Genomic DNA, 27285 nt, shown 5'->3' on the forward strand with positions numbered 1-27285 from the left:
TTTTCTTTTGGACCATAAACTCCCTGAGAGTAGGGGCTGTCTTTCTCTGTTCCTAAGCTGTTCCTAGCAGAGGAAGCACCCAATATGTTATGTGAATGAATACCCAAATGCATAAACGAACGAGCTGTGACAACACACTGTGCCACTGTATTTATCACAGTTACTGCTTACTGACTTGTCATCATATGCATGAGACTTGTCTACTTCATTTTCCTGTGCCCCACAGGCCTCCTAACCTATGATAAGCATTCCATAAGTAAAATATTAGTTGATTGAATAAAATGGCAATAGTTAATTAAAACAAAGAATTTTTCTGATATCTAGAACCTTTCAGGAAAAAGTTTTTAATATCTATTTTAGATGTCAAAATTTATACCAGTTCTTGGAACTCATGGTTTAGATCAATTATGACACTATAGCTTAGTTTTAGGACTAAAACTATATAGGAAAATCTGTTGGAGCGGTGGCAGCTACTGTCTTTTTCTCCTCCTAAAAATTTTTCTGGTTTTTATGATTTTACTCTCTATATAGACACTACTTTGAAAAACGTCTGTTAACTATGGCAATAAGAATTTTCATGTCCGATTTATAAAGCTTTCATTTAGAAGCTAAATAATTTGTTTATTCCCATTCAAAACTCCTTGGAGACTAATTGATTTAAATTTGATCCAGTGTTTTTCTAATCCTATGTTGGTTAAATATTTCTTTTGCTCAGCTATAGATTCTTGGGCTTAAATCAATAGTTTCTTTTAAATAAAAAATGAACTAGAAAAGAGAAAATACATTTTAATTTCTAGTGAAATGATTAGGAAGACATTTGATAAAGAAGTGTTACATATCATATAACTTAAATTTTCTAGAAAGTGTTTTTATTTTCAACTCAGACTCTAATGTCTAAAATATCAATGGTAGAAACTGAAGTGAGGAGACAGTCCCTGGAGACAGACAGACTCTTTCATGGAAAGCCTTGAGCCTGCGGAGCATTATGGGAGTAATCCTGGATGACTAAATAGAAGTGAGTTCTATTCTTGAGTGTTCTGCAGAGAGGCAGTAAGAATAAGGACTGGAATGGAAATTTCTATGAGATGTATCAATGCCCAGCGGAGGACTGTGGCTATGTGAGGTTGACTGTCACCCATGTAATGATACTCAGAGGTCAACAGAAGTGGAAAATAGGAATAGTCTCTTTGACATTGACCCTTTACAGTTTGTTTCTTTGACTCTTACTTGCTTTCATCTTTCTGCTGGTGACTAGTGTAGTAAAGGGGTCCTTGAGTTAGAAATTAGAAGGATGGTGCAGTAAAGGTTACATTAAACTGGACTCAGAAATGCGATGTGTTCAAGTGTTACAGTTGTATCAGTCTTACCTCTGGATACCAGTTCTTTAAGTATAAGGAAAGGAAGTTAGGAGAGATCAGATGAAAAACTCAAATCCTTACAGGACTCAGGAGAGTGATGGCATGAGGTGGGTTGGTGAGGTTTAAAGAGCAAATGTTTAAGCTAGATGACCAGAGGACTTGTCGTGAACATGACACACATCCCACCTGGAAGCTGCAGCTTAGCTCCAGCTGATTGTTTCCAGTGAGAATGTGGGGGCCCATTGTGACTTGATTTTCCAATGTTTTGGATTAAAAAAAAGGGGGGGGTAATCATTTGGGAGGAGTTTTTGTTATTGTTGTTAATGATTTAATGTGAACTCTCCTGGACTTTTTTCTGCTTTTGAGAATTAGATGAAAAACAAACAACTTTTTAATACCATACAAACCTACCAGAACATTCCTATAGATAAATTAGGCCCACAAACCATTAAGCTTCAGCTCATGCTGTGTGATATTTATCTCTAAATCTTTAGATTCAATGTATTTTCACTTTCTTCTTTTTCCTATTTGTCTTTTTACTCTATCCTTCCCTCCCTATAATATTTTTCTCCATTTACTTATATTGCATTTGCTTCTTAAATTATTAGGTGAAATTCAGCAAACATAATCAAGTTCTTGCCATGTGTCAGGACATACTGAATAAACAAAGATGACTACAAAATGATATCTTATTTTCTTACATAATTTAGCAAGTTTTGATGTAGATGAAATGGAAACCTTTGATGTTTTGGGATCATCAAGTGGGCTTAATGAAAGGCACCAAGGAGCCTCTTAAGAAGTTTGACTTCTGAAAAAAGGGCTGGAACCCAGTGGAGAAGATGTCAACTTGGTGTGTTTTGGATCAGAATGTGCTGGAAAATTTGATTTCATGCATGTTGCAAGGAGAAAGCTAAACTTGTACAGTCTGAAGCCTTCAAACCAACAAGAAACCAAATAATGTTTATAGTAGCGTATTAGTTACTACAAGGTTGGAGAATTCATTTATAGCTCAAATAAACAAGTAAAATTTCCTATAGCAGACATGTTTTATATAATTTGGGATTATCATAAGGTTACATTTAAAAGATTACCTTCCTAGGAGATTAATCAAAATAGTGATAATTCAACAGTTAAATATCTTGTTGGGCCCCGTGTTGCTGTAAATATGTTAAGAAAGTGTGTGGATGATGGAGCCTTTGGTGAGACATTGCCCCACCCAGCCTAGCTTCTTTCCTTAAAAGAAGAATGTGGAATAGACATGTTTTAGCTTCCAGCAGTGTTATTTGTTCATGGTGCTATATATCACTGAACCACCGCTTTTCTATATACTTCTCTTTCTCATCTTGCTTAGGACAATAAATGGTACAGTTCTTGAATTCTCAGAGTACTTCTATTTATGGCATTGTTTCCCTTGACAAAACTTTTCATTAACATGTTTTTGAGTCTGAATCTTGTTTTTTTTTAATCCAAAACTAGTTAAACTAGTTAAAGAGTGAGGCTTACACTTTTGATTCCAAAGGGAGCTCTGTTTCTTCTAGAAAGTTGGAAGGATGTCTGGTGTGGCAGTTCCCAGCACAGGTCCACAGAGCAGCGTGGTTCTGACTACATGCAATTCACCTGGAGGAAGGGAGCATTTAAGCCTCACCTTCCCAGGACCCTACCCCTGCCTAGGGATCCATGTTTTTTAAAAGCTCCCCAAGACATTTTGATATATGGTCAATTTAGGGGAAGCACTGAGGATTAGGTGAACTAATTTTGATTTAGAAGAAGGGTAAATATGCACATTACTGCTTCTCAGATACCAATAATCTGTCAAAAAGTACCCCCACCTTCTCACCGAAGTGCTCAAGAATTCCTCCAAGAGCTTAGAACAAAGCCAGGGAGCTTTTTCTGAATGTTTCTTGACCAAGAATGGACTTAATGCACTTGAATCTGATAAGAGAGGTATTCTCCTTTCTGTTAGAATCTTTTATCTTTCTTACTCAAAAGTTATTTTGTCAGCAGTCCTGACCTAGATATGAAGTTCTTTGATCTTGGAGTACATTTAAAGTGTCTTGTTGAAAATCTTCCCTCTCTATTCATGTTATTCTACAAGCTGCATTAAATTTCAAAATTGTTAGAGAATATTATTTTATATGCTTTTTTAAATCTTTCCTTAAAAGAAGAATGTGGAATAGACATGTTTTTTTACAACTCTTTCAGACTTCATATTTTTTGTCAGTATCTTAATATTGCAGTGTCCCTCTGCTGTCTTTAAAAAATTTTGTCTTCTCTCTTCATGGTCTAAATTGTAATGACATCTACAGTTTGCTCCTGGCAAGATGCTTGCCACTCTTCACTAACACCCTCTGTTCAATGCTATTCTGACGTTCTGAATTTTAAGTTCTGTATCTCCTATAAATCCTATCCTCACACAGATAAGTAGCCAGCTCTTTCATCTGAGCCTTGTATTACAAAAAGGATGCAACATCAGAAGATATCAGTGAAATAGTCATTTAAAAAATAAGATACAAAATTAAATTTGCTTCAGATGTCACTGGTGATCAAACAAACTTTCTACATAAATTATTTTCTCTTCTTAGTACTTTTCTGTGTCTGCTTTTATTCCTTGGGCAATATTGGTTAAGGTTCTACTTACTCATTGATTTAATTAATTGGGTATGTCATCCTTTACATGTATGTCCCCAGCCCTGATAGACTTATTTATGTTAGAACATGCTAAAATGCTTGTCCATAGCAAAAACTAAAGTATTTTAAAATTAGACTGAATAATTATATATCATGTAAATGTGTGATAACTGTTGTATAACATGTATAACAGTTCCTGTTTGGGAAATAGAGTGAAGCAACTGTCAATGATATACCAAATTTAAAGAAAATGGATAATCTAGATATGCCACCTGTGTTATTTAAAAACCTTACTTTGAGTTTTTTTTTAAAAATTCTGTCATCGAATAACATTTATAAACCATAGCTTTGGATCAACACATAACTTTATGATCTAGTTAAGTATATAAATGAAACCATGAGAATGTAATGGGTAAATCCTAAGGCAAAAAGAGAACATTCGATGATGTGCACAATATATGAACATCTCATCCCATCTACTTTAAAAGTTTTATGGTAGATTGAGAAAGAGTTTCTATAAAAAGTTATACCTTGTTCAAAAATATTTCTGGAAGATGTTGTCAGGATTTTTAATATTAAAGCAACAGAAAAGAGATATTTCTAAACATAGTTAAGTGGACACTGTTCATTTTCTCGTATTTAGAACCAAACTTGGTAATCTATGCATTATCCAAGACTGTTATTTATAAAATATAATAAAATCAAAGTATTTATGTATTTTTATATTCTATTTAAATCCCATCAGGTAATTTAATTAATATTATGAGAACTACAAATACATAACTTAAGTGTTTTTGTTTTTCTTTTTTCTCAATAGGAAGAAGAAAAGAAGTCGGTCAGTTATCCTTCCCTCCTTAGTCACATAACTTCTTCTTTCCTGAATCACCCTGTCTTGTCAATGACAGGAAAAAACCCCATGCCCACCCTTCAGCTGCTGGGTAAATTCTCTCCATTAGTGTCATCTTTGCCTTGTGACATTCACCTGGTCAACCTGAGGACAATACAGTCAAAGGTAAATTACAAAATATGTCTGTAAAAATTGCTTTTTATACTATACTCTGGTATAAGTGGGTGGGAAGAAGAAGAAAATGCTGTGTTTTACTATGCTTTTAGAAACTATTAAGAGGGCTTCACCTTTGGGAAAAATCATTATACCTTTTATTTGACTATTGCTCAATAGTTTAGAGCATATCCCAATACTAATTTTTATTTTTTTTATTCTCAGAAAAGTTCTCAGTGTTGAGCAGGTCAGGGAATCTCACGTTTCTTCTTATGGCTAAGCAAGCTAAAGCTGGCCTAAGGTCACATAATTAGTAGGTGAGAGAACCAGGCCTTAGATCAGCTCTACTGGCATTTTCCATTCATTTCTTCTTATTAGCCAGTGTTTCTCAGGAGTTAGAGAAATAGAAAGCAAAAGGTTTAATTATTTCTGTATCAGAGACTTTGTGCATTCATAACTTCCACCCAAAAATCACTGCAACCCAAACCTTTGCATTGAAAAACCAACTATTTGGAGAAATTTAAAATATATTAGAGAGTGAGCAAGGGCAGGTTTTATAGGTATAGAATTTTAATTCAGTTACACTGCTTTTACATATATGCCTACTTTTAAAGTCAGAGATTGCATTTAAAAAGAATAAAGATTAGATATTTGACATCATTTTTGTGTTTCGTAGGGCTGTTTTGATATTGGGAATTGACATTCATTTAGCTGAAAATAGTAAGTGGTTATAGATTCTGTGGGAAATATCTTATAATAAATGGCTTGACTATTAAAAGAAAAGAATGTTCATTTTTGAAGACAACATAAGAGGAAGAAATGTTTAAGAACAAATAACTAAAGGTAACCAAATAAAGTAAGAATAAATGCCTACAAATTTGGACATTTGGGGCTTTTAAAACTGTATGTTCAAGGTAGGAATGTACACTTAACCATGTAGGAAAACTATATATACGCATATATATAAATTATAATAATGAATATGAATGAATGTTAGAGTCCTCCATGCTCATCTCTGTGTGTCAAAAGTTTTGTTCGATCATGTGAGTGAATTTGCAGGATTTATTTCATGCCTGCTATGTGCTATTTAATGCCAAAGGCACTAGGGATACAGTCAGTAACAAAACAAACAAAAGTTCCTGCCTTTCTGGAACTTAGATTCTAGTGGGAGAAGAAAAATAATTAAGAAAAAATAAGAGAAACATATAATATGTTAGATGGTGATAAGTATTATGAAGGGAAAAAAAGGAGGGAAGGGCAATTCTGGAAGGCAATGCAGGTTTGAATAGGGTGGTTGGAGAGGGCCCTGCAGAAAAGGTGATGATAGGAAACAATCTGAAGGAGGTCAGGGAGTTAGAGACTCACACAGATTTCTGGGAGCAGCATGATCCAGATGGAGTAGAGTTAAGAGCAAGCGTGAAGGCCTGAAGGCAGGAAATGTGGTCAGATGGAAGCTTCATGTGAGTTGGGCTTTCCTTTGATTCCTTAGTGTATCCCCTTGCCTAGAACAGGGTCTGCACATAGTAGAGGCTCAGTAATGATTTGTCGAATGAGCAAATCTTGTATGTTCTTGCTAGGATTCTGCTTTAGTCTTTGTCAGTCTACTTTTTGACTCAGAAAGAACACACTAGAGAGGGATAACCTCCCTGAGGTATAAAATCATGAGCTAAAGAGAACAAAAGGATAGGGTGGAGGGCACCAAAGACCTCGGATTGCCACCTCCAGGCATACATAGTAGAGAACACTAGTGACCTAAAGGATCTGAGGATTTCTGGGGTGCACAGCAGGCCACTATCCCTTAGCCTCCCTTTTAGAAGATGACTCCTTCCAAAAATTGTTTGAAAGTTGTTTTCTGGACGCAGCTCCAGCTGACTAGAGTCGGTGGATTACCCTGTACCATCTAAGGCTGGCTCTTGTTTTCCAGATCACCTTTTTAGTGATTACCTGCTCCTTTCATTCTTCCTGCTGTTGGCTATCTTCCTGCCATACAAATCTAATCACTTCTCAGATTAAAAATCTCATTGCCTACCAAACTGGTTCAGTCCTTGAGCATTCAGACTCCCTACAGGCTAGCCTTACACACTATAGCCACCTGGCTTCCCATTGCTCTTCTCACCTTTGGACAAGTGTGCCACTGTCACTACCTGCTGGCTGAGTGAAGACTGCCTCAGCTATCTCTCATAAAATGGGGCTGATATCAGATAGGCCAGCTAAAGGTCTGTTGTGAGAAACAGATGAAATAATGCTGTGAAAGCCCTTTGAAAACAGAAGTGCTTTGTAAACATACGTCGTTATCCTGATGATGCTTACAGGATATGCCAACTCAGGTACAAACTAGGGTTTTAGCAGAGGGAATAGAAAGCAATTTAACAACATAGATATTTGACCAGAGGAATAAAGACCAAAATATTAATGCCTAATGATAACTACCATGATCAGAACTAAATATTTGGGGTCATTTTGCAGTAATATCAATTGTTAACAGTTCCTGTGTTATCCTTTGACTCTTTGCACATATTTCTAATCTTTGTTTAAAAGCTCACTATTAATTCAAAGGGATTGATTGCTCCATTCAGAAATCACTTCTTTAAAGAATTATTCTCTGTCCCCTAACCTTTGATAATAGGAAGATAATCATTGAAGGAAGCGGATATAAGTATTGATTCGAAGAAAGCTTGGTACTTAAAAAGTGTCAAGTGCAATTCCATTCTAAAAGAAAGACAGACAAAAATGACTAAACGCAGAAATCCAGAAGTCAGACCTATGCATTTGGATTATGTTCCTATTGTTATGTGCTGGCAGCTCCCAGCATACAATAACAGATTGTTCAGTGGAGATTGCAGTGCATTTTTTCCATTGAAATGTCATCCTAGAGGCTGGGTTTCAAGCAAGACTAGAGGTCTGCATGACCCGTATCTAAATAAGCAGTTTCCCAACCACCACCTCACAATTTTTCCATGATAAATCTGAGGACCACATTGTGTTGATAAGGACACATCTCTCTTCCTGCCTGGTCTCCATTAGCAGCATGATGAGGACACTCCTGCTTTCTCATCCCCCGACCTGTTGTTTGAAGATTCTTCAGTTCTACACCTCAGTTGGTCCCCCTTTCTTTACTCCTTATAAAGAAAGGAATGACGGGCTCAAGCAACAGTGAGGGTGGCAAGGTGGGGGCTGGGGATATAATAACCCACTGATGTGGTTCAGCAGTTCCAGCTACCAGGCTTCAGAGTCACTGTGTCCAGATCATACTGGGGAGATTTTAGAAGAAGAGACTTTTACAGATTTCTCCATCTCTGAGATTCTGATTGCGTAGGTCTAGAGTGGAGAGGCTAGGAATTAGTAATTTCTAAAAACTCTCCTCATGATTCTAAAAATTGCTGAGTTGTCTGCATTTGCTAAATTGAGAAAGTAAGGGCTGGAGAAATTAAGTGATTAAAATGAAATTACCCAGCATTAAATGGCAGAATCAGGGTGCACATCCAGGTCTTCTGAATCTAAGTGCCCTACATGGCCTCAGAAGATAGTATTTGACTCTTTAAGAGTAACTAAATCTCTTCCTCAAAGTCATTTTTCAAGAATTGTTCTATATTGGTAGGTGATGTTTTGTTTTTATACGAGCATATATAAAATTGCTTTCTACTTTATATATATTTTTGGAAAAATCAATTATATGTCCTATATTTGTACATGATGAAGAGGGGAACAAACATCTCCTGAAACCTTGCTTCCCAGCATGCTGTGTGCCCAGCATGTTCTAGCCTCTGTCTAGGAATTTAACTGTTAGTCTTCTCATCCTGTAGGCCCAGCCTCCAGCTGTCTTCTCTTAATCACTCCCTTTTCTTGCACTATCAAAAGCTTGAGATATTAAAAAAGAAGCTTCTGTAAAAGTTTGAAAACTGGGGAACCAGGAGCACTACTCAAGTACACTAAATGGGAAAGCCATGTCATCGGGAAAGGGTCTTGGGAGGAAGGAGTCTTGGTAGAGAGGACGCTGGGAGAATCTCATGGGAAGAAGGATCATAAACTAGAATTATAGGCCTAGCCTGGAATGCTGACATTTCAGGGACACAGAAATGCTCGATTAAGCTGTTCGGCCAGATTTCACAGAACCAGTCTGCCTTGAAGTTGTGAACAATGATATGTAATTCAACTGTTATTTTTTTCAGATTATTTTCATTTCTTTTATGTTCAGATATATTTTTATTTACTTATATGTGTATATCTTTGTATCTACCTCTATATCTGTGTTTAACTCTTTATTCTCTGTGGAATTTGTTTCGGTCTGTACTTAACTGTTTCTTGCAATTATTTGTCAACCAGTCATGTCAACATCAGCACCACTTATTGAATACGAGTTTCTCTTCTGACTTGTTTGCACCACTCCCTTCTTTCTTATAAGAGGCAGTTTAAAGTTTTTACTTTATTTTGCCTTTCTTATAAGAATTGATTGGTGCTTTATTGATCTCCGTCGCTTCTGGAAAGGTGAAAATTGTGGGGAAAATTCTCTTCGTTGTACATATCTAAGAACCACCATTTACTTTCCCCTTTCTGTCATGTTATCTTGTCGATCAAAACAGGATAACTGTTATTGGACATTTTAATGAGTTCCCTGGAAAATGAATTTCTACTGGTTATTTCCTGTCTCAGGACTTATAACAAAATGTACAATTTTCTAACCTTTCCAGCTGTCGGAATGCACTGAAATATGAGTGTTACTAGGCATTTTCAAAGAATCTGAGTGGGTTGGAGAAATATTTCCACCAGGTGTTTAGCCATGCCGTAATCTATACCCACTTTTCACATCCTTGTGAAGAGGGTGGTGTCGCATTCCTCCTGGAAAATCTGGTCAATTTTATAGCCTCTTCCTCAGAAAAAAGTGTATGCACATAACATTTACTGTACTTTCCAGGAGTTAATTGATTTGTGAACCTCACATTACTTAAGCAAATCAAGTTTCTTTTGATGTGAGACAGGAATAATACTACTCTCACATTTTAGGTTCTCATCCACTTTGGTAGAAGACCATTTGCCTTTTCCTTTCTTAGGAGAGACTGTCATGTGCTTGTGTAATTTTCAGAATGGCCTTAAATCCTATTTAAAATAGGTGAATGGATGGATGGGCAGGTTGTGGATGGATAGAAATTGCAATTTCTAAAGCTTACTTTCTGAATTGATACGTGTTTTGATAAATCATGGTGTTAGCTCTGCTCGGTCTATTGATTAAATACTCCCTTTTTGCAGCCTCATATCAGAGGGTGCTCTCCTTTAATTTATAGCCTTTATTATATCACATCAAAAGTAGTCCTCTGTGAGCACCAATTCATATCTAGAGTAAAGGCAGGAGAATGAAGCCGTTAGAAGCACAGACTTTGGAGTCAAACTGCCTGAGTTTGATTGCATCCCGTCTACTTGCTGTCTGGGTGACATAGAGCAAGTCACTTAATTCTTTGAGTCCCAGTGTTCTCATTTATACCATGGCAGTGGTAATAGTAACCACCTTAGAGATGTTCTGAGAATTTAGAACAGCATCTGGCATCAGTCAAACACTGAGTGCTTGACAAATAAAGGTTCTCAGCTGTGACAGTTCAATCACAAGCAGTTGTGATTATTACTAATAATGAAGTAAAAATGTTGGCACATTTTTTATAAATTGGACAAAGTTGAAGTTAATTGCCAGACTAAATCTCGATGCCATTTGACTTGTATTCCTTATATACTTTATTAATAATGCCTCAGATTTTTCAAAACAACATACCTAAAATTGTCTCTATGCCAAGCATTATGCTGAATGCTTTACATGAGCCTTATTTAGTTCTCACAACAACACTATGAAGATAGGCAATATTTGTATTTTGTCTTATAGAAACTAATTGACCTAGGGATTGTAGATAACTTTTCGAAGTCATACAGCCAGTAAATGGTGGTGCTGGGAGGCACACCTTGGCATGTCTGACTTCAGTTTCCTACCCAAAACCTTATACTGCCTCTTGCATGGGAATAACAGGGAAACGATAAGTGCAGAATATGTTGGGGAATATGCTGCCTATTTTTCTCTTGTCTACTCAGTAGTAATGAGACACCCATAGAAGGATACACCAACCATAGGTGGGAAAAGACCATGAAGAACTAACGTGGAGTCATTAGAGATAATCGCTATTTGAGTAAGAGAATGCTTTGTGATTGAAGTGTTCCTGTACATTTAAATATAGTAGTGCAAAATCGTATACTACCTCACCTACTTAAGAGGTCGCAAGATGAAACGAGTTAATCCATGAGAAGCATTCTGCACAGGGCCTGGCACACAGCGAGTGCTCAATTAAGTGTCAGCTGCAATTACTGTTATTGTCACTGTGATTGGCCCTTGACCCTCAGAGGGGCTCTTCAGGAGTCTAACCTTGTTCCCTGAATTTTCAGAGGTTAAATGACATATGCAGAGTAACATAACTGGTTCCCGGTAGAACCAAACCTTATTTCCGATCCAGCTTTTTCTAAGCCTGATGGCTTCATTTGGTAAGCAGATCACCTTCCCCCATACCCTACCCAGTAGCTAGAGAAGCCTCATTGGCCTCATTTAGTCTGGGAGCTGGATGTTGGTTTAGTCCCTGAAATAAGTTCTATAATGGATTTTCCCTGTGCGACTGGAACATCCAAGCCTTCCTGCATAAATTCAGCTGCAATTGTGATCTGAACTATTTTACGAAGACACTTAATTTGAAGCTCACCTAGCATAGGGCTTGGCACAGTTTCAAAATTTGTGAATTTTCTTCCCCACGCCCTTCCCTTCATTTCTGAGGTCCCGCTATTGCTTATACATTAATGAATGTAAAAACAGGTCTTTCAAAATCTGTTGTCTCCTAGAGCATACAATGTGACTACATGGTATTTTCAGCGAGTTCATCCAACACTGTGACTCCATGAAAAAGATAAACATGTGTTAGCTTCATTTTACAGATGAGGAAACTGATGCTTAGGAAGACTAAAGGACTAGTCTAGGTTTTCACAACTGACACATGACAGAGTTCTCTTTGTTATTCTTCTGAATCTTATGTATGTAATAAAGGATTTTCAGAATTTTCTTATGTGCTATTTTCATGCTATTTTGAGATCATGTGAAATCTATGGAAATTTCATTAGAAATCTTCATCCTATGATTTAAACTTGCTGTGTATATTATGTAGTCCTGCAATGACTCAGAATTCCTTAAATGACTTTTTTTCTCTCCCTTCAAACAAAGTCTTAGCAGTACCACTGCAAAATACCAGTGTGAAATGTCATAAAACAGGTTATTCCAACCAAGAATCTGAGGTGAGGACAGCTTTAAAATGTTCAGGCACATTAAAATCAAATCAATGGTGAGAATGCTGGCAGCTAGTCAGAAAAGATGTCTCTATAGCACATTAAGAATTTTAACCCCAGGGAGGATGTTCAGGAACTTGGGCATATTTGTATCTGTGGCCACAGAAGAGAAAAGGGGCTGATTTTCATCACAGTGTCACTGCCAGGCAGCACATGACTCTCCTTGAATAACTCTGCATTTCATAGTTTTTCCAAGGAGTTTTCATTCGTTTTGCTTGTTATCATAAACATCTTCCTACTTTAGGAAACATAAAATGTATTAAGATAATTGTAATTTAAAATATTCAGAGCCCCGAACCGTTCATGGCATTATTACTTAAATAAAGCGAGTATCTCAGTAAAGCAAGTCACATGAATTTTTTGGTTTCCCAGTGCATATACTGTAGTCTGTTAAGTGTGCAATAGCATTATGTCTAAAATCAAAAGACAATGTACATACCTTAATTAAAAAATACTTTATTGCTAAAAAATGCTAACCATCTGAGCCTTCAGCGAGTCAAAATCTTTTTGCTGGTGGAGAGGATCTTGCCCCAGTAACATCAGAGATCACTAATCACAGATCACTGCAACAAATAATGAAGGATTTGACATATCACGAGAATTACCAAAATGTGACACAGAGGCATGAAGTGAGCAAATGCTGTTGGAAAAATGTCATCAATAGACTTGCTGGACGTAGGGCTGCCAAAAACCTTCAATTTGTAAAGAAAAACAGTATCTGTGAAGCTCAATAAAGTGAAGCGCAATAAAATGAGTTATGCCTATACTGAGCCCCGCAGCTGACTTGTCATGTTTAATGTTTTTCTTTTTGCCTACACAAGAGGAATAGCTTTTGTAACGTAAATTTAAATGATAATTCAAGCTAATAAATGTGGTCGGCCTAGCAAGTGATAAGCATAGCTAATTCAGATGTCTCTTATATAAAAATAATGCACGAATACATTAAAAATTAAAAATGTTAATGCAATTAGGAAAACTTAATATTCAATAAAGAAGCATTTTTCAGTCTTAAGAAGGATGATACATCATTCAGTGACCAGATAAGGACCAAATTCAGTTACAGTCCATTCAACTGATGTGTATGTTAAAAATAAATAAAAATGACATACTTTATTTGAAGAAACTTTGATAAACCAGTATATAATGTGTAATATGTGGACAAAAGGAAACCCAAGTCCTCAAGGACTATGGGGAAACAAAAGCATGAAATGACTTAATAAGGAAACTAGAACACAGTATCACCTGACTCCTTGGGTTGGGGAGCGGTACAGGCTATAGCAGTAGGTGGTCGGGCACAATGGACATGGAACCTGAGGGGAGATGCCTGGCTTCTCTGCTAAATTGAGCCTTTGTAATTTTGGGACACTGACATCAAGACAGTAGAGTATGAAGTTGTGGCAGTATTTGTTTTAATGTTACTGTGGCATGTTGGCACTCTGCTCCTTTGCAGGTGGAAGGTGAGCATTCTGATGAGGCAGCCTTGATTCTCCACAGGAGGGGATATGATTGCCGCTTTTCCAGCAGAGACACAGGGCTGCTTTGTTCCACTACCCAGGGAAAGGTGAGCTGAAAGGTTGTGTTTGTTTTGTTTTGTTTTGTTTTCTGGGTTTTTTGTTTTTGTTTTTGCTTGTTGAGTTAATGTGCTTTGAAATCCTTACTTTCTGCAAATAATAACTGACAATAAGGTGATGTGTCATTGCCTCTTCACTTACTTGTTCCCCTCAGCTGCAAATTAGCTCAGGTCTCCCCATTTGAAGAAAGCACTTTATCAGTCGTCAGTCTCCTCTCCTTGTCAGTATCAAAATGCATCACCAGAACATGTTTACATTTGAAGACTATGTTCTCTTAGATTCTTAGACCATCCATTTTTAACCTACAAAGCTTCTTTTCCCCACTTACCCCCCCATATTTCCTCCTCTCTTGGATGTACTCATGTGCGATCTAGTTCAGCGATGGCAAACCCAAGTCCTAGAGGGTCCAAGGCAAGTTTTCTACTAACTAAAGTGGATCAGGTAGCAGTAGGGAAAAGAGACTGTAGCCAGTGGGATAATTCAACCACCGCCCTTAAGGCAGCTACACTTAACTCCAATCAGTTGTTTCCCGATGGCAAACATGCAATCTAGGTCTTCTGATGAAGCCAGATTTGCATGAGTCTACACTGTGTAGACGAAACAGATCCTTAGGCTGACTACTACTTGCTGGCTGCCAATTTTTGATTTCAAGTTGATCTTGCTGACAGGTCCATCAAGCCTGTCCTTGGGAGAAAACAAACCTCTAATCTACCTCTGGCTCTGAGCAGGCTGTAACAGAGAACACAGTTGGGCTGGTTCTAGCATACAGGCAGTTCTGCTCTACCAGGCAGCTCAGCTGACCCAGCTCTTCTCCGGGACCTCATAGATACACTGTACACCTGACTCAAGTGATTCAATTCCAGTGCTACAAATTAGCATGTACATAGGACCTGAAAAGAAGGAAAAGTACGAAAGGGAACCTAAATCTGCTCAGATAAGCTTCTCCATTCTTTTACCTCACCCTGAATGGAGTCAGTGCTAAGAAAGCACTGGTATCTGTTATTTTTTTAAGTTATATTTGCACTTCTACCTTATTGTTGATGACCTGAATATACTTGGTTTTGAACATTTGTATTCAAACATTAAAGCATTGAGTCTTAAGGGGATCATATGATCCAAGGATTCAAACAACTTCCCCACCGTGTAAATGGGACTTACTGACACATAAGGAACCTTCCTTGTGGCAGGCCTGTGTTCCTGTCTCTTAGCTCTGTTGGAATGGGAAACAATGGTTGAGAACCAATTCTGTTAAGGCTATATTGACTGAAAGAAGTGGGATGTTTGTAAAGCTTGTTGGCCCATAGATATCCTTTCTTTTACTGAAAAAGTGGCCCCTGCACATAGGTTCTCACGCAATACAGAAAAGGAATGTGGTACAAGTCACCCTCTCCTCATTACCAGTTTCCTACATCTCCCTCGATGGTCTGTACATTTAAGCATGTATAATATATTTAATCTCCCACCCATCCCCTCCCCATTTTTTTTACTTAAGAGGAACTTCAAACATACGTTTTACTCTTCTCATACTATTTTTCACCGAATATAGAAATGCATTTCTAATCTTTCTTCGAAGTTGATGTAAACATGCAGATTTTTATCATTTACTTTTTAGATATTGGTACGGGAACTTTTTAACGAGTTTACTGTTGCAAGTCTCATACCTTCATCATTGTCCTTGATGCATTCGCCTCCAGACGCCCGAAATATAAGTGAGATCAGCTTGAGTCCCATGGAAATCAGCACATTCCGAATCCAGCTGAAGTGAACCTGGCCTTCAAATTTGGATTGGGAAGCATTGGCTTTTATACACTTCTTGGTTTGACGTGCAATAAAGAAGCACATTATTTTAGCTTCTGGCTACTGTGATTTTTTTTTTTTTTTTCAATCAGTAGTAAGAAAAAAAAAAAGCCATGCTATAAACCAGTTTTTTTTTCTTTAAGTTTCTTCCAACGACTACCACCATTAGTATGGATTAATGCAACAAACAAAGAAATGTCTAAAGACAACTTCTCAACAGATTATATCTCAGGTTAAATGCTAATTATATCTGTGTTGAGGGTTGTGAAGAGATTGTTATGAGTATTCACGTTGCTGACTCTTTGTTAATTTTACAAAAATGTCCATTTTTACCAAAACGGAATGAGAAGCTGGTGGGTAATAGCTAATGTCCAAAATGGTTGCAATCATTCATACACGTTAGAAAATTTTTGAGTGTTGAAATATGTGGAAAAGTGCAATCCATCAACCCTTGTGATATACAAAGTTGGTTTTCACACCTTTTTCTAATGTATTTGACCCCTCCCTTCCTACTCCTAATAAGTGTGTCCAGAAATACCAGATTTTGAATAATTCAGTAGTACAAAAGAGACATATTTTCATTACTTGACAATGTGGGATAGGTGCAATTTATTCCATTGTCACTAAAATAGGAGAAGCAATTCCATAGGTACCATTACCTCTTTTAGGTACCACAAGGCGTGTTTTTACACAGCTCATTTGAATACAGATGTTCTGAGAAGGGGTTTTCTATTTTTAAAATACCATATTAAAATAAATGTGCCTTATTTTTTTATAAGTCTTGTTAAATCTTTTGGTGTCCATATTACTGTTTGGGGGGGGCGATGTATTGGGGGCAGGGAGAGGGCGTGACTACTTTCTATGACACATAAATTGTAAAATTTATGCCTGACAATACTGGCCACATTCTGATCCGTTTCATTAAATTCGTGATGATGTTATTCTAAACATTTTGACTATTTGAATGTACTGAGATCTCAGAAAACAAAACAAGAAAGAAAAATATTGTTAATTAAAATATGCTGCTGCCAAGGAGACTGCAACTTGAAGCAAGGATTTTGTAGCAAAAATCCACACACTTTCCATTTCAGAGGAGTTAACCATATTGAAGAGAGAATGCTTTAAAATAGACCCTGTTTTGAAACCTGCTTATATGTAGCTCACCATGATTTCTTATTAAAGAATGTTTGTTCGGTGAATTCCATGTTTTTGTTATGTGTGTGCTAACCTCAAAGTAGAGTTCTAAACCCATGTGCTATTACAGTACTTTTGATAAAATTTATCTAGGATCATTGTTAACTTGACATTAAAATAAAAGTCACATTAGCAACATTTAGAGTATTCAGTTTGGGCATAGAAAGGATTCTTTGAGTATGTACAGTTTTGGAAATTCTCTTTGTGTTAACTAATGGATTTAGTATTATCTGACTTTAAACTTCCATTTACCTCCTGTCATTCCATGTTCTTTATAGAGAAATTAAAACCTAATTTCTGTTTCATCATGAAGTCTGATTATCATCTGGATTTTTAATTAAGATGCAGCTCCTAAAATTATTGTTAAATTATGTTAAATTCATAAACTTCTTTCGCCTTTAATAATTAAGGAAACAATACCAGTGTTGATAAAGATATTAGAAGGGAGTAATTTCATGCAATAAACATGTACTGTAAGTTTTCTTCCTCATTTTGGGGGGAATAAATTAAAAAGAGAAAAAAAATACTTCCCTTTTATGGGCATCTGTAGATGTTACGATTGCCAGAAGCAAATTCCAGGAATAGGATCAGTATTTTCATTGCATCTTAAATGTAAAACCTTCCTATGGGAGTTTACTGTGTTCTGTGATCGAGTGGGTGTGCTTAATCATTCTGGAAATTTTGATCGGTTAAAAAATCTTGATGCAATAACATTGGTTTTGCCACTTCTGGTTAAGATCGATCTGTCCCATGTCATTCGGGTCTTATTCAGTGTGTGTTGCCACCAACTATTCAGAGGTAAAGCAGAAATTCTCTTGAACCAGCAAGTTTCTGCTTTTTATCTTTAGAATAAGTTATCAGGGAAATGAAGAGAGGATGCTTTTGCTTTGGTCTGTCTTTGGTCAAGAACTGATTAAATAATTTAGTGTCTCTGGCACACTAAAAACAGTACAGTTGTGATCTCGGTGGCATATGTGTGCCTACATTTTATTATCTCAGATGTTCAGTTGACCAAATAGTTCATTACTTTCTCTTATTTTTGGCGGGAAAGGGGAGGGAGTTTTAATTTGGATTATAACTGCAGTGCTTGAGAACTCAGCATCCTTGTTTTCTACAAATACTGATTAAAATAAAATGCTGTAAAGTGTGTTGTAAAACATTGTAATTACCTTCCCATGTCTTTGTTGTACTTGTGCCGAAATGTTTTCACATTCCTTTGTCTGGAACAAAATCTTTGCTTTCATTTTGATTATGTTGCTTACCTTGGAATCAATAGGTTTTGATATTTTCTCTTGGAAGATTTTATATCTTTTTGGGAATATGTAATATAAGATCTCTAATAAAAGATAAATCTCACCATGTGCATGTTCCTCTAGAGTAATTCTTAAATCCTATTTAGTACACAAGATATATTAAAACATTTTGAGGGATAGGGTGGAATAGTGAGGGCCTGTTCTTTGTCTTTTATAAATAAATTGTTCCTCCTTCATTCAGCCCAGTTCTACTTAGAAAACATAGTTTTAGAGAGCAAGTGATCGATGGAATGGTGGTGAGTTTCCCAGCTGGCTTCAGAAAAGATCACCTTTGAGACTGGGGTCTAGGAATGCCCCCAGCACTCGGTGCCCATGGGGCCTCTGAGCCAAGGAGGAGGGGTAGATTATGGTCAGATGCCATATGTTCTAGGACAGAGATGTGGAGAGTAAGCCAGCAGGAAGCCGAGAGGTCTCTCCAGAAGATAAGGCAAGTTGGAAGGGTGGGATCTGAAGGCAGGCTGCCAGCCTGCTAGCCCAGACCAGCCCACAGAGGCCATAGAGGAGTTTCTTCAAAGCTGGGAGATAGGGGAGGGTGAAGGATGAATATCCATCCTATAGGTATATATGGTAAACAATACATACTAACTAGGAAGTGTGGACTTGTTTGGGGTACTTATACAGTAAGATTATTCACTTTGTATATGCCAAACTGTAAAAACCTAGAAAAATATTAATAAAGATTCCATCAGATAATGAAAATTATCTTTGGTCCATAATATTGGATTATCAACATGTTGAAATAATTTGAATATTAAAACGGATAAAATTTTAATTTAGGTGGGCATATGTTCACATGCCTCCTACAAACCTGTGATAGACCAACGAAGGGAGGTTGTGACTTAATGGTTGAAGGAGTAGTTCGAAGGGGAATAGGGAGAACTAGCAAGGACCATGCTGCTGCCACATATTAAAGCAGAGCACAAATGCCCAAAGAGAGGTTGTAATGGACCAGACTCCCTCAGCATACACTGGCTTCAGCAAAAATAAGAAATTTACTGTCTCCAGTAACAAACATTCAAGGGTAGATAGAGAACACTTCAAATAACAGCTATAGCCGAGTAAGAGATGGTGTCACCCAGGATCTGTCTTTATCTCTTGGTTTTGCTTTCCTCTGAATTCACATTCTCACGCAAGGACTTCAGGTTTGATGACAAGATGGCTACCAGCCGACCCAGACTTACATCCATCCGGTTTAGTGACTCTAATGAAAAGAGAACGCCTTTATCTAATTTCTCAGCAAATATCTGGGGATTGATGTCACTGGATGTCATCTGGATCATATGTTAATGACTGTGGCTATGGGTAGAGTTAAGTTCAAGTGAATCACAGGGACAAAATAAGTAAGAAATTGTCCTCCCCTGGCCTCCCTCCCCCGAATAGAAAAAGGGATTCTACAATCAGAAAAAAAAAAAAAAAAAACGGTAGTTAAACTCGAGGATACTGTAGAGATAGGCAAAATACGGTAAAAATATATTGCAGGGAAAAAAACATGCGGATTTAAAGAAAGCAGCTCACCCAGTTTCAGTTTCAAGAAAGGTTTCATGGACGTGGTAAACTCGAGATCTTAAAAGATGTATTTGATTTTAGCAAATAGAGACAATATGTGTCTTCTCTATAAAAAGACTGCAATGTGGAAAGACATGGTACCAGCAAGCCTAGAGAACTAGAAATAGTTTCCTCTGGAACAGTGCGTCCATTAAGACTCGGTGTGGTTCTTTATACAGGTGCTTTCCAATATGGGAACCACCAGCCACGTGTGGCTCTTGAACATTTGAAATGTGGTTAGCGCCACTAAGGAACTGAATATCTTCTTCTAGTTTAATTAAATTTAAATAGCAACATGTAGCTACAGTATTAGACAGCACTGGCCTGGAGCACATGGTATGTGTAAGATCCTAATTAGTAGGAAATACAACGAAAAATATAAGTTAAAGTCACATTGTGCCAGAATCCTGCTACTGGGTGTGGCCCTCAGACCAGAGTATTGGCATCACCTGGAAACTTGTTAGGAATTCAGAATCTCAGGCCCCACCCCAGACCTGCTGACTCATAATCTACATTATGATCCCCAGAGGACTCAGGTGCACACTAAAGCACTGGCCCAGAACACTTCAAGAAGTAAGGTCTCTCTGTCTCCTCGAACTTTTCTAAACAGTTCTCGATAATGAGTTCTATGCCTTACAATTTCTATTACCAAAAAGCATCCCATAAAATCTGTCCACTTGTCCCACTGCCATCCAATTCCAAGCTACTTTCTTGTACATGGCCTGCTGCCTTTACCTAACAGCTCTGCCTACTTCCAGTCCTGCCCCTTTAAGTTTTTTCTTTTTTTAATTTCTATATTTTTATTTTTTTCAATTATAGTTGACATACAATATATTAGTTTCAGGTGTACAACACAGTGATTGGACATTTATAAAACTTATAAAGTGATCACCCTCATAAATTCAGTAACCATCTGACACTATACATAGTTATTACAATATTATTGACTATATTCCCCATGCTATACTCTGCATACCCATGACTATTCTGTAACTACCAATTTATATCTCTTAATCTCCTGCCCCTTCATTCATCCCCACACCTCCCGACCTGACAACCCTTAAAATGCTCTCTGTATCTATGAGCTTGTTTCTGTTGTTTGTTTATCCTGTTCTCTAGATTCCACAATTGACATTTGTCTTTCTCTGTCAGACTTAGTCCACTCAGCACAGTACCCTCTAGGTCCATCCATGTTATTGCAGATGGTAAGAGTTCATTCTTTTTTATGGATGAGTAATATTCCATTGAAAAAAATATATATATATATACCACCTTTTCTTTATCCATTCACTCATTGATAGACACCCAAGATGCCTCTATATCTTGGCTACTGTAAATGATGCTTCAATGAACATATAGATTCACCTGTCCCCTCAAAGTAGTGTTTTGGGTTTCTTCAGATATATATCCAGAAGTGGGATAACTGAGTCCATCTTTGTCTCTTGTGATAGCTTTTGTTTTAAAGTCTTTTTTTTTCTGGTATAAATATTGCTACCCCAGATTTTTTTGTTTCCATTTTCATGAAACATCTTTTTCCATCCCTTCACTTTCAGTCTGTGTGTATCTTTTGATCTGAAATGAGTCTCTTGGAGGCAGCATAAGTAAGGGTCTTGTTTTCTTATCCATTCAGCCACCCTATCTTTTTTATTTGAAATACTTGTTGATAAATAAGTAGTTATTGCCATTTTATTATTCTTTTTTTTGATATGTATTTTTTTCTTCTTCTTAAAGAAGTCCTTCTAACATTTCCTGTAATGCTGGCTTGGTGATGATGAACCCCATTAGCTTTTACTTATCTGAGAAGCTCTTTATCTGCCATTTGATTTTAAATGACAGCTTTGCTGTGTAGAGTAATCTTGGTGTAGTCCCTTGCTTTTCATCACTGAATATTTCCTGCCGATCCCTTCTGGACTGCAAAGTTTCTGTTGAGAAATCAGCTGACAGTTTTAGGGGAGCTTTCTTTTAGGTAACTAATTGCTTTTCTCTGGCTGCTTTTAAGATTCTCTGTCTTTAGCCTTTAGCATTTTAATTATGTTGTGTCTTGGTGTGGGCCTCTTTAGGTTTATCTTATTTGGGACTTTCTGCACTTCATGGGATTGTAGATCTATCTTCTTCACCGGATTAGGGAAGTTTTCCATCATTATTTTTTTAAATAGGTTTTCTTGTTCTCTCTCTCCTCCTTCTGGTATCTCTATGATGCAAATGTTGGTACATTTGATGTTGTCCCAGAGGCCCCTTACACTATCATTTTTTTGGCTACTTTTTTATTGTTACTGTCCTGGTTGGGTGTTTTCTGCTACCTTATCTTCTAAATTGCTGATTTGATCCTCCACTTCATCTAATCTACTGTTAATTCCTCCCAAGGTATTCTTCATTTTGGTTATTGTATTCTTCATTTCTTACTGGTTTTTTTTTTTCTTTCATGTTTTCTATTTCCACTTTAACACTTTTTATCTCTTAAAGTTCTCACAAGTTTATCTACTCATCACCTAACTTCATTGAGCATTCTTATAACAAGTGTTTTGAACTCGGCTTATATATCAGATATATATCTGAAGAAACTCTGGTAGATTGCTTGTCTCCATTTTGTTTAGTTCTTTTTCTGGCACTTCGTTCTGTTCTTTCATTTGGGACATGTTTCTTCCCATTTTGGCTGCCTACTTGTGTGTGTTTCTATGTGTTAGGTAGAGCTGCAAGGACTCCCGATTTTGGTAGAGTAGCCTTATGAAGTAGCTGTGCTGTGGGTCCCGGTGGCACAGTCTTTCCTGGTCACTCGAGGTGGGTGCTCCAGGTCTGTCCTTTGTATAAGTTGTGCGTGCCCTCCTGTTGTACTTGAGTCTTGGTTGCTGTTGGCTCATCAATGGGAGATTGACCCTCAAGCTGATTGGTTTGGAGGACTGGCCGATGACTACAGTGGAGAAGCTGTTGTTCAGGAACTAACCCTACAGAGCAGAATTCGCTTTAGCAGAGCTCTGGTGCCTGCCTTGTCTGCCCTTTGGGTGTGTTGACCTAAGATGTGACCCCAGGTCGTGTTCCAGCTCAGACTGAAGCCAGTCGCTTGTAGACCAGGGCCTCCTGGAAAGGTCCCTGCCACAGGCAAAGTTCAGCTGTAGCTCGTACCTTGCCTGGGGCCACCTGGCATGAGCCACCAAGCAATTCGCAGATGGCTGCCACCTACTCTGGCCTTGGAAGTGCCTCAAGAGGCCAACCTGCAAACTGAGGCTTACTACCACTAGTGCTGGGCTTGGAGCTGCTCAGCAAGAGGTACGGGGCACACCGAGGACAGAAGCTGCTTGTTGAGGTTTTGTGAACCTCTGAGAGATTTTATGAAAGTCCACAGCATGAGCCAAGACAGACTATGAAAAATCCACTGGAAGTGCCTTAGGTGGGCCCACACATTGAGAGCAGTGGGATCTCAGGGAATCACCGGGCAGGGCAACCGGTGTTAGGTACATTGATGAAGACTCAGATATGGAGCCTGCCTGAGTCTGCTCACCAGGAGGGAGGAGGACTCAACGAAGGAATAATGCCCCCTGTTGGCACTTCTGTTTGGGAGAAAGCTGCCCCTCCAGCCCTCACCCTGAAGCCAGACAACACAGTTCTTCTCCAGTGTGTCCCTAGCACCTTTCAAGCTGCTACCTCAGCACTGGACAGAGCAAGTGAGTCTGTCACCAAGTGAGTTCATGCACAGGCCCCTTAGAAGGAAAATCGGTGACTCCCTCAGCCCTCCGTCTCACTCACCCACAATGTCCGCTGGGGTTTTCATAGCCAGAAGTTGTGGGGACTTCTCTTCTTGGCACTGGAACCCTGGGCAGGGGAGCCGGTGTGAGGCCGGGACCCGTCGTTCTTCTGAGATACCCCACACACCAGTCTCAAAGTGGCCTCTTCTGTGTGTCCCCAGTTGTAGGACTTCTGTTCAGCTGGAGTTCAGGCAACTCCCAGTGATAATTATTCTGTAGTTGGTTTGTAATTATGATGTGCTTGTGAGAGGAGGCAAGCACAGTGTTCACCTATTCTGCCATCTTGACTTGACCCCTTCGAGTTTTTTTCAAGACAGAAACCAAAAGGTGAAATTAAAAAATCTTCTTTCCTATTGAAAATTTTGTTTCTCTTTACACTTAGAAGAATATACAAACTTTTCACCATGGCCTAACAGCCCTGTCTCTTCTACTACCTCAGCTGTGTGTGTGTGTGTGTGTGTGTGTGTGTGTGTGTGTGTGTGTGTGTGTGTGTGTGGTTTAAGAAATCCTTTCCTGACCCAAATCACTTTGGTCTTCTATCACTCTTCTTCTCACTGTTGTCTAGGTCCTTTATGGATCTCTAACACACCAAAAATTTCTCATAAGGGCTTTGCACTTGTTTTCTCTGCTTTGAAAGTTTTGCTTTCAGATCTTCCCATGGCAGCCTCCTTGTTATTCAGGTTTGGTTCTCCTCTACTCCTTCACTGAATATTTTATTACCCCGTTTCTTCCTTATTAACAGAGCCAAACTTGAAATTATGTAGATTTGCCTTCTCCATTAGAATATAAGCTTTCCTGAGGGCAAGAACCCCAGCAATTTGCTCAGGATTGTATCCTCACACTTGGAACAGCAGGAATTCAAAAAAGATGTGGTTAATAAATTAACGAAAGTATGTTTATCACCCGTAAATGTTGAGAAACAAAAATTGCCATTTTCAGAATTGAAGCCTGCAAAGTTGCTTACATCTTAATGGCATTTGTCTGTCTATGTTATTTTCTTGCTCAAAAACCCTCTCAGAAGGGTTCTATTACCAAAAATTAAAGTATCAATGTTTCAAGCTGCAATCCTAATCTTTCTAAAAGATGTGACCTTGTGGAAGATATTGTAGTTACTTATCCACCAGCCACTGCCCCTCTGCCTTCTTTGCTAATAAAACCCTGATTTTATTCATATATCAAACAGCCATGAGCTCAGGAGGTGAATTGTGATTGGTCTAAATTAATCATCATTTCCTTTTCCAGGCTGGATGATTGACTTAAGGACTGACATGTGTCACAATTGTAGCCAATGAACTATCATAGGAAGTGAGTAGGGGGCTTCTGGGAGAGGCCTGCTTCCTCTTCAAAAGGGGTAAGCATCTTATCCTCATAGGACAATGTTCAAAGGCAGTATAGTGTAGGTGTTGAAGCTGGAGCTGCTGCAGCCATTTCGCAACCTTGCAGACAGAAGCCTGAGGACAAAAGTCAACTGAATGACAAAGTGAGAATGTGTAGAGCCTGTGTCCCTGATGATGGTGACCTGCTGAATGAACCAGCTCCAACCTTCTTGTTATAGGAAATAATCAGTCACTTTACTATTTAAGCCATTTCAAGTTTAGTGTTGCGTCAGAGCCGAAAGTATTTAAACTGATGCTCCTTACCACTGACTCAGCAACACTCTCTCTTGTTTAGATACTTCTCTAAACGGGTGTGTGTGTGTACTTGCCTGACTAAAGCTTGATTATAAAACCAGTTTCTCAGAACACAGCCTCTTACTTGATTCTTACAGCTCCTACCACCTTGCACATTTAGCTCAAATGTTTTTAAAAACTGTATTTAATTATAATGTGTAGAGATTTTTTCAAATATCAGGTGAGAAGAGGGTTTTTAAAATGCAAAGTGAATCCAGGATGTGTGTACTAGCAAAATGCCTGAAAAATTGCAGTTTCTTTGGCATATATACTCGGATAGTGTTTCGGATCAAACGTGGAATTGGAGCTGGCTCCTATGTAGCAAGATGATCCTTCCCAATGTCAAGCAAAATCTGGAGGCCGAGGGGAAGAGCACCAAGGGGCTGGGTGAGAGCAGTGAGTCTACAGGGCTAGCCTAGCTTCTTTGAGATATGTTATCAGGTCCTTTAAATATTTAAGATTTTCTCAAACAGATTTATATCATTGAAAGACTGTAAGTGAATTTCTGAATCTCCAAACAGGAAGTAGAGAAATTGGAACAGTGCTATTTAAAAGGGTGTGTTTTAAGGGCTTTACATGGAGCCCAGTGTTCTTGGCTTCCATGCTCTATATAGCCTTCCAATTTTTTTATTCACAAGCTTAGCCTTGGGACTCATTTTCCAGTCCCGAGTCTGAATGCAATGCTAGCAAGGAAAATGTGTCTCTAGGGCCTGGATGTGTGCAAATCTTTTACTAAACCAAATGGAACCCTCATTTGTTGGCTTTCAAAACATGATCTGAAGTTGGGGGTAGTTCTTTGTTGCGAAACTCCCCCAAAGCAAAAAATCAGAGCACTTGTGTACATTGAGATAGATTTCCTTGCCACATGCAGGATTGAAATAATTTCAGGCTGTCTGTATGAGAAGTGAGTTTTCAAGAAAAACGCTTTGACTCATTCTTTTATTATGTCTTTTAAATGGATGTTTTAAGTGCGGTTAACAAGATTACTTTGAAGTTAAAATCTATGTTCTTAGGTAAAATCAAGAAATTCATCCTCATTGAATTTATGGGGCTCTCTCTTTAATAAAGCCTGAAGACGATTGGTTTTAGATTTTGCATTGAGCTTTCAATAAACATCAACTGAAGTTGTCATTTGGTCAGGGTACTTGGGCTAGGCTCTGAAGAAGAGGATTTTAATAATCCCACCCTCCTGTCTAGAAAAGAAGATAAGTTCTGCATGGAGCTTAGGTGCCATAAGATCAGAGAGCAGGAGGGCCACCTTAGTGTTGGCAGCACAAATGATAATACTGGGAGGACAGAGGAAGGAGGCTTTGCTTCCGTCTGGAGTGACAAGGAAGGCTGGCGAACAGGTGGGTGGATATGAGCTGAGCCTGAAAGGATATAAGTATATCATCAACTAGCTATAGGAGAGGAGGGTGGCAAGACACCAACAGCACGTAAACAAGAAAGCTCAGATCTGGTGGAAGTTTGTGAAAGGAAATCATCAAAAGTTAGACTGAAAATGTTTCTGTTAAATTTAAAATCTCCGCATAATCTGTATCTAGACTTTGGACTCTACGGAAGGAGATGGAAGTGTGGTAGTATGCACATTAATATTGATTTGTAAACACAGGTAAGAAAAGGAAATAAAGCATTGTGTAGCTTTCAGGAAACTTTAACTACAGATAATTGCCAATAATTGTGAAAAAAAGGCCACATATATCTCTGAATTTGTGATTTTTTTCACTGCAGCCATGTGATGCTTGATTGGGGCAATTATGAAATGTAAATTTCTTATCGGCCTGTTGACTTCAGAACTCTGTAGTGATTTTATTAATGAAATAGTAAAGTCTCATCTAAGCTTGGACAGAAAAATGTTATAGGGTATTGAGGTAACCAGCTCCTCTCATTAGCCTGTAGTCAATTCACTTCAGGACTGTCTCTGGGGTTTAATTTGTCAACCATAAACTCAGGAATATTTGTCACCCAGATAAGAGGTTAAAGAATTAATGAGATGCATTATTAGAATGCTTTTAGTTTTAAAAGATCTGTTATTTAACATGTAGTAGAACCTTGTCATAATGCATTCTCTTAGGCCCGCATCATTGAAGTGTAATAATGAGGAGGTCTT

At 38.1% G+C, this 27285-nt stretch overlaps 1 protein-coding gene across 1 annotated transcript in view; it reads left to right on the forward strand.

The window, feature by feature from the left end:
- Positions 1-18268, forward strand: part of MAN2A1 (mannosidase alpha class 2A member 1) — a 158030-nt gene extending 139762 nt beyond the window's left edge. Inside the window, exons 20-22 of the mRNA XM_011365152.2 lie at positions 4804-4998; positions 13796-13906; positions 15529-18268. Of these exons, the coding sequence (XP_011363454.1) occupies positions 4804-4998; positions 13796-13906; positions 15529-15681 (459 nt within the window). The 3' untranslated portion in view covers positions 15682-18268. The remainder of the gene's footprint in view (positions 1-4803; positions 4999-13795; positions 13907-15528) is intronic.
- The last annotated feature ends 9017 nt before the right edge of the window (positions 18269-27285 follow it).

Source organism: Pteropus vampyrus, unplaced genomic scaffold (assembly GCF_000151845.1).
Source record: "Pteropus vampyrus isolate Shadow unplaced genomic scaffold, Pvam_2.0 Scaffold106, whole genome shotgun sequence".
In the NCBI taxonomy this organism is placed as follows: Eukaryota; Metazoa; Chordata; class Mammalia; order Chiroptera; family Pteropodidae; genus Pteropus; species Pteropus vampyrus.